The sequence below is a fragment of the Phocoena sinus genome, chromosome 11 (assembly GCF_008692025.1).
Source record: "Phocoena sinus isolate mPhoSin1 chromosome 11, mPhoSin1.pri, whole genome shotgun sequence".
Lineage (NCBI taxonomy): Eukaryota > Metazoa > Chordata > Mammalia > Artiodactyla > Phocoenidae > Phocoena > Phocoena sinus.
This window is the reverse complement of record NC_045773.1, coordinates 63,791,098-63,800,402: the sequence shown is the minus strand read 5'-3', so window position 1 is coordinate 63,800,402 and position 9,305 is coordinate 63,791,098. Positions and strand designations below refer to the sequence as shown.

The following is a 9,305-nucleotide window of genomic DNA, read 5'->3' as shown; positions in this document are numbered from 1 at the left end:
TCCTGGGAGAGAGCCAAAAATAGCGTTCAGTACTGAAGAAGGCGTCCTGTTGCAAACAGAAAGCAGCAGGAGGTGTATGACAGGGATGAGAAAAGCCTGCTTGGCCCTCCTCCCCACTGACTCAGAAGGCCAGAGCCCAGTCCTCTGCCCCTGACCTTGCAGCAAAGCCATGTTCCAAGTTAGCTTAAGGGGCAGAGTAGAGCTACCAACAGGCCAGGCAGGGCCTCGGCTTGAGTCGGCTTCAGCACTCGGGGCGGGTTCTGTGGGAGGCCACATGGCAGGCCCCCTCCCCTGGCCGGGGACACGCACAGGGTCACCTTATTACTCCACGGGACCTTAGCTCTTACCAGTAGATGTTTACATTCCCTACTTCAGGTTTCTTGTCAAGAACAGAGCTGAGAGAAGGGGTAGGGCAGGGCCGACAGCACCCCTTGTTGGGAAGAAGTGGAAGTGGGTTCTTAACCTCATTTTACCTGGACTCCTCACTGTGTTTTGAAATGCATAAAATAAAATTCATAGGATTATGATAGAAACCAGTTATCCCGTAGTACAGTTCTGTCCCAGAATCGCTGCAAGACAGGATGGCATTCAGCATCTCCCAAGAGCCCAAGGTTAGGCCAGGAGGCAGGGCTCATATTCTCCGTATCCTCCGCCAGCGCCACGTTACCACCCACCCCAGCCCCTGGGGAGCACGGGAGCCAGCCTCCCTTTCTAACGGACTAGATTTATTAATTTATTTAAGGTAATTAACATATTAGTTCTCGGGCCAAAGGATTTGTAAAACATTACACCAAAAGGAGAAAACACAAGCAGTCAAAACCAGCCCCTGTTAACACGCCCCAGCCCTGTCACCTGGGCGTGTGACTCTTGCCCAGGAGGCCCAGGAGGAGGCAGGTCTTAGGACCAAGCCTGTGGTCACCAGTCCAGCCAGGGCTGTGCAGAGCGGGTGGCGTGGACTTGGACACTGAGGTCTACGCGCTGTATACGGCAGTTCCGAGGCACAGGGGGGCTGCACGGCCCTGGCCAGGGCTGAGCCTGGCACCGTGAATAAGTTAAATAACAAAGCCCTAAAATCACTAGCGACAGCATCACCGCGCCCCCCCAGAGGCGGCAGTAACCAAAATGTAGTGCTTGGAATAAAATGGAGGCGCCACTCCTAATCACCCACCAGGAGGAATACAAAGGCACATCAGTCATAAGGGACAAAGCAATAGTCCTTTAAGAGGACTCAGGCATTAAGGTAAGCCGAGTCCCACTGAGTTTCTGAGTTGTTTTTTTTTTAAGAGCTTGGTCTGGGCAGCACTGTCAGCTCTAGTTTCCCCTCTAAGCTGTTCAGAGTCTACGTTGGCCCGGGGCGGGGTCTGGCAGAGGTGGAGCTGGGGGTTGGGTGGGCACCTGGCCTTGAGGGGCGGTGTTCCCACTCTCAGCTCTCCAGTGTCGCATGTGGCCTGACGGGCCTTCCGTGGCTCCACTCAGCGGCTCATGCAGTTCTGGACATCCACGAAGCCCAGGCGTTGCCTGCGTTTCCGCTGCTCCGTCATCTAGATTTAAACAGATGCCGTCAGGTTGGATCAGGCTGCCGAGAACCCACCCTCCCTCCCAGCTGCGGTTCAGCCCTGGCGGCAGGCCGAGGTGCCCCCAGGGTGTAGCAGGGATGTCAGCCCCAAACCCTTGTCCTCAGCGCGTCGCAAACCACTGATTTGGTGCAGCTGGGAAAGCACCCCACCTAAAAGAGGGGCTGCCGATTTCATTTAGTCACTGCCAGATGGAGCGGAGGGTGCTCTGGGCAAGAGGGGATCTTTCTTGAGAAGCGGAAAGAGGCCTTACCCTGCCGTCACCAGTCAACACCTGAGGGGGACTCGCTAAAGCAAGGGAGGCCCCAACACCGGCACGAGGTTCCACTCAGCCCTGTCTTTCTGGGGCGCAAGGCTAGGGGCCACGACCCCGTCTAGCTTTCCACAGAGGGGAGAAGTGTGTTTGGAACCTGTTTTCCACCCCAGACCCAAGAACAGGAGCCAGCAGCAAAGGGGGCAGGGGGAGCGTGAAGGCGCCAACACCCTCCCCCACGCCACGAAGCAGGCCCTGAGGCTACCGGTGTGCTGCCAGGACAGGGCTAGGGGCACACCTGCTCCTTGAGCTCGTTGAGCTGGGCAGTGAGGTGGGACACCAGCTTCATGGTGGAGTTGAGCTTGTCCTGAAGAATCCGGATCTCGTTCTGCTCCCCCTCCCCCTCGTTGCTCACCAGTGACATGGCCCGCATCCGGGGGAACCAGTCCAGGTTCTTGTTCTGAAAAACATCACCAGTGGGGTGAGCGAGCTTGGGTCCAGCCTAGGAAGGCCTTGTTTAGAAAAGCAGTTGTGTGTGCGGGAGCCTGCTACCACACCCTTGGCCAAATTACTCCCCAGGGATGTGTCACGGGAAAATCTGAATTGACCTGTGTCCTCCCCGGGGCCAGAGTGAGCTGGCAGTGACCCTGAGGGGGCGGGGAGGCCACAGCAGAGACAGGCCAACCTCCGCTAGACAGCCCGAGTCTCCCCCTGGTACCAACACCACCTGTTTACTCTCCTAACAAACACCCTGCGAGCGGTGGAAGGCAGGCCTCTGCACCCAGACCCTGCCTCTCCTCCCTCCCTCCCTCCCTTCCTTCCTTCCTCCCGCCCCGACAGCACGCCCCACACCCCAGGAAGATGCCAGTCAGACAGATGGTGCGTTGAGGGAGCAGAGCTCTACTGAGGGTGGCTGGCATCTGACACGTGAGGCAAAACCACGTTTCCCGGGACAGAGGCAGAGCGGGAGGGGACACCGAGCAGCTTTCTAGTTCCTTGTGGCAAGCTCTGAGTTCTCAGATCAACAGATAATAACCTGCGCTCAAAGACCAATCCAAATACAGACTCCGAAGACGCATAGAACCTCCCCCCACACCTTTCTTTCCTTTTAGGCTGCATTTTCTCTAATGTGCAATAATCTAAAGATGCACTACATCTGATGGGACTGATGGGCATCCTTCACCCTAAAGGCGCCCAGACCTTTATTACTCACTGCTTCACTCCCTTCGCTCCTGCATTGGAGTGATGGTTGATTTCTCCTAAGTTTGACAGTTTAAAGTTCATCCAGATGCCCTCTTGGCCTGCGACCACCCAGGCTTCAGAAAGCTGCCCTCCCTCTCGCCCAGCTAGAAAAGGCCCCTCAGAAAGGGCCACCGAGCAGCCGCCACAAGCAGGGCCGCCTCGCATCAGGCACCCACGGGCCCCAGACGCCACGCGCGTCCTCTGGGGGCTTTTTTCCGGAGGCCCCCCTGCAGCACAGCAGCTGGCGGGGCTCCTGAGTAGCCGAGGTCGGCTCCAGCTGTTCCTTGTCCCCGGCTGCCTGTTAACAAGTGTCCACAGCTGTCCTGACCACCCCCCCCTCCCCGGGCCCACACCTTGATCATCTGGGCCACGTAGCTCTCGGGCCCTGTGTAGTCCGTCTTATTCTTCACACGGACCAGCACAATGAAGTACAGGTAGTTCCACATGTTGTGCTCGAACTTGATGTGCTCCTCAAATGACACCGTCTTGTTGTCAAACTTGTCCCTCTCCAGACCTGCGGAGGCAGGAGGTGGGGGTGAGGGTACATCCCCTCCCCCGCCTCCAAGAGACCCGGTGGGCAGGCACGGCCTCCCGATGCAGTGGGGACATTGTTCTTGGGCTGAAAGTTCTGACAAATGCAGGCGACAGCCCACTCTGGGCTCTTTAGGTCACTTCTATTTAAAGCAGCAGCCACATAGCCATGGAGCCCCCGCCCTGCCGCAGCACAGAGGGGACCATGGGAGCAGACGCCAGGATCCCGGGGGCCGGGGAGCCGGAAAAGCTTGGATGAGGGTCCTGTCCTACAGGGGCCCACCTGCTTCTTTGCCTGCGGTGGCTGTGAGGGGACCTGCACTTCATACCTAGGGGGTGGGGAGAAAGGCCCTGCACTGAGACCAGAGGTTTGAGGCCACTGACCAGGCTCGTTTCCTCATCTGAGACCCAGAGAGTTCAAAGGGAGGATTTCTGAGGCCCTTTCCCACTCCCTTCTGTGACTCCAAGTTCGGGTAGGGTCCTGTTCTCCCCAGTTCTGGGATGAGCGAACAGCCACCAAGCCGTTGGCCCCAGGGCAGGGCTCCCCGGCGGTCACAGGAATCTGGGAAGGGCCAGACTGAGGCCGACGCCGCCGACGGCCACGGCCTCCTCAGGCAAGAGCCCAGCCTCACCGCAGATGAAGCACGTGGTCTTGAGAATTTCTTCCTTCTTCTGCTTCTCACTGCGCAAGTCGGCAAAGGTGTCGATGATCACCCCGAAGATGAGGTTCAGCACGATGATGATGACAATGAAGAAGAACAGAAGGTCATAGACCACGCGGGCCGGGAAGAGAGACTCCTACGGGGGGAAGGCAGGGAGGCTGGGGTCAGCAGCCCCCATCGGAAGGGAATAAGGGCATCTGGCTCCCAGGGCCCTGAAGACGGCAGACAGGACCCAGCCTCACCACACAGAACGAGAATCACGATCAGGGGCCCTGAGTGTGGATGAGGACTCAGCGGCCGGGACGGGGCCCTCGAGGAGTCTGGCGTGGGGAGCCAGGCCTGCGGGCATGGCCCGCCCCCAACTGCTGCTTAGCGGAAGAGCAGCTCTGAACTCCTCTGCCTGCCCGCATGACACCTGGTCTCACTCGTTCTAGAAACCCTCCGGCCAAGGAGAAGCTTCTCACCCTTGTGCCACTAGGGACAGACTGACATTCTGAGAACATGGGGCTGCCCGAGCCAAACCCTGAGGCCTCCTTATGGAGCCAGCCCGGCTTCCCCACCCTGCCTACCCTGGCTGCGGGCCAGGGCTCTGCCTCTCAGATGAAGCCGCTGTGGCCGGGGACCCGCCCGCTGCCTGACTCACGGCTTCCCTAGCCGGGGAAAGCCGCGTGCCAAGGTCTTTCCTCAGAGCGTCTACAGTGAGCTGGTGGGGATGCCTGGGTAGACAGGGGCCTGGATAGCTCAGCTACACCGTAACTGCACGGGACTGGGCGGGACAGCGGGGAGAAGGGGACGCAAAGGTGCAGGGACTCGCAACCCTGAAGGTGGAGGGAGGCCAAGCTGCTCTGCTGGCCATGACCCGAGGGCGGGGCTGGGCCCCCGTGGACCGGGGAGGGGGCAGGGGGCGCTCACGTCTTTGGAGGGCTTGCGGAGAATGTCGCCCACACCGCCACCATTGCGCAGCCCGTGGTTCATGACGGTGACGATGCACATGAGCAGGGTGTCACAGGCCCGCTCCGTGCTGTCCAGCTCCTCATCCTCTGCAAGCAGGGCGTGTGCTCAGCCCCGGGCCAGGCCACCTGCCTCTGCCCCCACCGCACCTGACTCCCAGGACGCACTGCCCTCACCTGCCAGGACCTCGGGCACCACGACCCCTGAGACACAGTCCATGCTGTCCCCACTGCAAGTGTCCACAAATGTGGCAGCTCCATGTGGCATCCCCAGGGGGCTGGCTGGAGGGGACAGGATCAAGATCAGGAGGTGAAGGACTGTCCTTATCATCTCCCCAGTTCTGGGCCCAACATCACATCCTCCAGGAAGCCTGCCCTGATCCTACCAGTTCCCCACGGCCTGGCTACAGTGAAGGGTCTCCATGTACCTGCCCCCACCGGGCTGTGCCCCAAGGGCCTGGAGGGGGGTCTGCACCCCTAGCCCTGGCGCACCGGCAGCTCCCACAAGTACCGAGTTTAACATGAACCACAGGGTCTTCAAACAAGAGCAACCCAAGGCGCTCCCACTCCCTCAGTCTGTCCAGGGAAGAGGGAGGCAGTGAGCTAGACCCCCACCCAGAACCCAAGAGGAGAAACTGAGGCAGGGGGCCTGGTGGGATAAGCGCTTCCAGGCCCTGGTCCCAACTCCAGCCACTTGTGCAGGCCCCTCATCCCCACACGCCCGCCCAGGAGAGGCGCCCCCAGACCTCTGGAGTGGTTGCTGGGCAGCCGGTCGACCTCGAGAATGAAGTCATTCTTGAGGAAGAGGAAGCCAACAATGGAGAAGAGGTAGACCAGGATGAGGGCCAGCAGGGCGGTCAGCAGGATGGAGCGGCCATTGCGGGTCACACTCTTGATGACATTGAACAGCGTCTCTTCGCGGTAGATGAGGTCAAAGAGCTGCAGGGCAGAGATGGGGCCGCCGCTGGACCCACGGGCTGCCTGCCTACCAGTGGTTCCCCCCGCCTCCCTCAGCGGCGTCTGCTCTTGGGCAGGCGGAACCAGGCTGGCGGACCTGTTGGGGCCGTCGTCTCCCAGGAAACTGGAGTTCCAAGGCCCAGGAAACGGAGCGGTCCAGGAGAAGGCTAGAGGGTGGAATGGCCAGTGCATACCACATGCAGCAGGAGAAGGATGGCCAACACTTACGGTGTGCTTGCTACGTGCCAGGACAAACTCTACACAACTGTTGTGTGTTAGCTCACTTCATCCTCACAATTATTCTAAAGGGCAGGTGCCGTTAATTATCCCCATTTTACAGATGAGGAAACTGAGGCACGGGCAGTTAAGAAACCCGCCCAAAGTTACACAGCTAGGAGGGGCCACACTGCGATGTAAACCCAGATGGTCTGGCTCAAGAGTCCAGGCTTGAACCCCCACTGTACAGGGGAGATGGGGCCATGAGTAGATATCAGGGTCTTGAAGGCCAGGCTGGGGTCCAGCGGAGGAGGACACTGGAAATCCACTCCTCCCAGCCCAGCAGCAAGAGGCCTGGGGATGGGGAACTGTTAGCGACTGGCAGGAAGCCCTGCCCCTGCCCCTGCCCCTGCCCAGCCCCACCCACGCCTCACCAGGATGCTGTAGAAGAGCTCATGCGCAAAGAGGCCCAGGACACTCGTCAGGATGTAGCCCACGTGGTACAGGAACTCCATGTCCATGACCATGGCCTTATAGCCCCGGATGAAGGTGCCACGGTTGCCCACGAAGCTCACCACGAACACGATCTTGTTGGTCAGCTGTGGGCAAGTGCAGGGCATGGGGGTCAGTACCCTACCACCCACCCTGAATCTCCACCCCTGTTGCCAGGCCCAGCCGGTGCCTAGAGCAGAGGCGAAGGCTGGGTCTTCAGGGGAGTGGATCTGAGCTGGTCCTGCTGAGCCTGGCAAACACAGCCTTAATGAAAATGCTTCCTGAAATGCATCTGGGCTTCTGGGACTAGAATAGAGGAGAAGCCCCTTGGGTCCCCAGCTACAGGAAGAAAGTGAGACGCAGATAAACGAGAATGGGTCAGAGAAGACCGTCCTTAGCCTTTACAGTGACTAGGCAAGTTAGGAAAAGGCACCCCCCACGTGCTCGAGACACCTTATTTCTACCTGTCAGGAAACTGTCATAACACATAAATCTTTGATGTCCTCAATATGCCTTCAGGCAGTGCACAACTAACACTGGGAACCCAGCAGCCCTGAAGCTGGTGCTCCAAAGCGGCTCCTGGCTGGCTGGCTCTGAGTGCCTGCTGCCCCGAGTTGTCCAGGGGAAAGAGGAGACAGAGTGGTCCCAGCCTCGGGTCTATAATGAGCTTGGGATCCCAACACAGGGACCAGGGGGAAGGGGCAGAGCAGCAGGCCAGCTTTGGGTCCAGCTGCGTGACAAGCCCAGGAGGGGTTGGGGGTGGGCGGTGGGGGCCCTCTGGCACTCACGTTGAGGGCACCCAGGATGTTGAGCGTGGGCCCAATGCCCAGGTAGTAGATGGAGCGCAGGATGAGCGCCACGATGAGGGGGCGGATGCTATAGCGCTTGGTGAACAGGGCCGCGATGGAGAAGCAGATGAGGATCCAGAACAGCAGCGAGATGAGGGGGGAGCCCAGCACACCTGGGGGCAGGGAGCAGGGACAGGGCGGCTTGCTCAAGCCCACCCACCCAGCAGACCCCAAGAAGCCACCCCTTTCTGGGAGCCTTCCCTGTAAGTTCCTGCTCACCCGGCTGTAGGGCCCCGCCCATCACACCTGCATCTGGAGGCCTAAGGTAGGAGGCCCTCTCCATCTGCCGCTACCGTAACTGGTCTCTCCCTTGTATGTGTGTGTGCTGTCTCCAGAGGTCAAGGACCCTATCCATCCCCGTGATGAGGTGCAGAACCCAGAGGCCAGTGAAGGGGCTGCTTCTCCCCACTCTGCATCCTGTCCCCTCAGAGCCTGGCCAGCTCACATCAGAGGAGGGAGCATGGAGGGCTCAGGGCCGCCACCTGCCAGCCCTGTGTCCTCACCTGTGGATGCGCCCTCCACGTAGGGGTAGAAGAAGGCGATGATGATGTTGATAAAAACCGCCAGGTTGAAGGAGATGCTGCCCCACAGGGTCATGCGGCGGGAGAACCAGTAGATGAGTGGCATGCCTGGGGGAGGAGGTGGCGGGGCCAGGGTAAGGGGGGCCCCTGATTAACACCATCTGCCCACCCCATACCAGGCCGCAGAGCCTGCACAAGCTCCAGGCCCCACTTCAGGAGGAAAACGTGATCGGAGCCCTCCTTGGGGCAGGGGTGGGACCCCCACCAGTAGGCGAGGGAGGCATCAGGGGCATCAGTGAGCAGCTCCAGCGCCCCCCCCCCGCCCTCCTGCCTGCCGCGGGGTCCTCACTGCGGAGCTTGCGCTGCCACTCCATCTCGTTGTGCAGGAAGGAGGACTGGTCGAAGAAGTCGCTCACTTTGCTACCCTGCTCATCCTGCTCGGTGGTGGTGAAGAGCCGGTGCTTGGTCTCCTCCGTCAGGAACTGGCAGATGCCAGGCACCGGGAACACGATCTGCTCCATGCTGCGGTCCTGCCGCACGATCTGGACGCACACGGGCACCTGGTCACATCCGAGCCGTGGCCCCCGAGGGCCCAGCCCGCACTCGCGGCCCCCAGCTGTTCTCAGGTCCCACCTCTATCTGAGACGTGTGGTTCTCATAGTAGGCCAGGGGGTCCTCCTCTTCCTCCTGTGCCGGTGCTGAGGACTTGAGCATCTGTGACAGCTGCTTGTTGTTGAGGCTGAGCTGGGGGCGGGGGGTGGGGGGGATGCCGAGGTCAGGCCCACCCCCACCTCCATGCCGGGGCCCAGCTGTGACCTACACCCCACTGAGTGACCCCCAGCTAGACCAGACCCAGCCCCGAAGTGGGAGACAATCCTATAGGACAGTCAGCACCCTCCACAGTCCTGCCCAGGTGCACCGCTAGGTCCTGCTCCAGGCTGCCAGACGCCCCAGACCCACACCGCAGCCTTGCTCCCACTCCTCTGTCCCGGTGACAGCCCTGGCCACCAGGCCGGCTCCCACCGGTCCTCAGCCCCGCCCCCCAATTCTGAGCTGGTT

General features: G+C 60.3%; 1 protein-coding gene across 4 annotated transcripts in view; it reads right to left on the bottom strand.

The window, feature by feature from the left end:
* Window positions 1-1,271: 1,271 nt before the first annotated feature.
* ITPR3 (inositol 1,4,5-trisphosphate receptor type 3) overlaps window positions 1,272-9,305 on the bottom strand; it is a 66,455-nt gene continuing 58,421 nt past the window's right edge. Inside the window, exons 47-58 of one of the 4 annotated variants that reach the window (XM_032647748.1) lie at window positions 8,880-8,990; window positions 8,578-8,788; window positions 8,229-8,354; window positions 7,666-7,838; window positions 6,820-6,984; window positions 5,959-6,151; window positions 5,390-5,494; window positions 5,175-5,302; window positions 4,233-4,398; window positions 3,423-3,583; window positions 2,126-2,287; window positions 1,272-1,541 (exon numbers count right to left, since the gene is read on the bottom strand). In XM_032647748.1, coding sequence (XP_032503639.1) covers window positions 1,473-1,541; window positions 2,126-2,287; window positions 3,423-3,583; window positions 4,233-4,398; window positions 5,175-5,302; window positions 5,390-5,494; window positions 5,959-6,151; window positions 6,820-6,984; window positions 7,666-7,838; window positions 8,229-8,354; window positions 8,578-8,788; window positions 8,880-8,990 — 1,770 coding nt within the window. In that variant the 3' untranslated portion in view covers window positions 1,272-1,472. Of the gene's footprint in view, window positions 1,542-2,125; window positions 2,288-3,422; window positions 3,584-4,232; window positions 4,399-5,174; window positions 5,303-5,389; window positions 5,495-5,958; window positions 6,152-6,185; window positions 6,337-6,819; window positions 6,985-7,665; window positions 7,839-8,228; window positions 8,355-8,577; window positions 8,789-8,879; window positions 8,991-9,305 lie in introns of those variants that run through there. The other 3 variants (XM_032647749.1, XM_032647750.1, XM_032647751.1) reach the window with 3 other exon arrangements.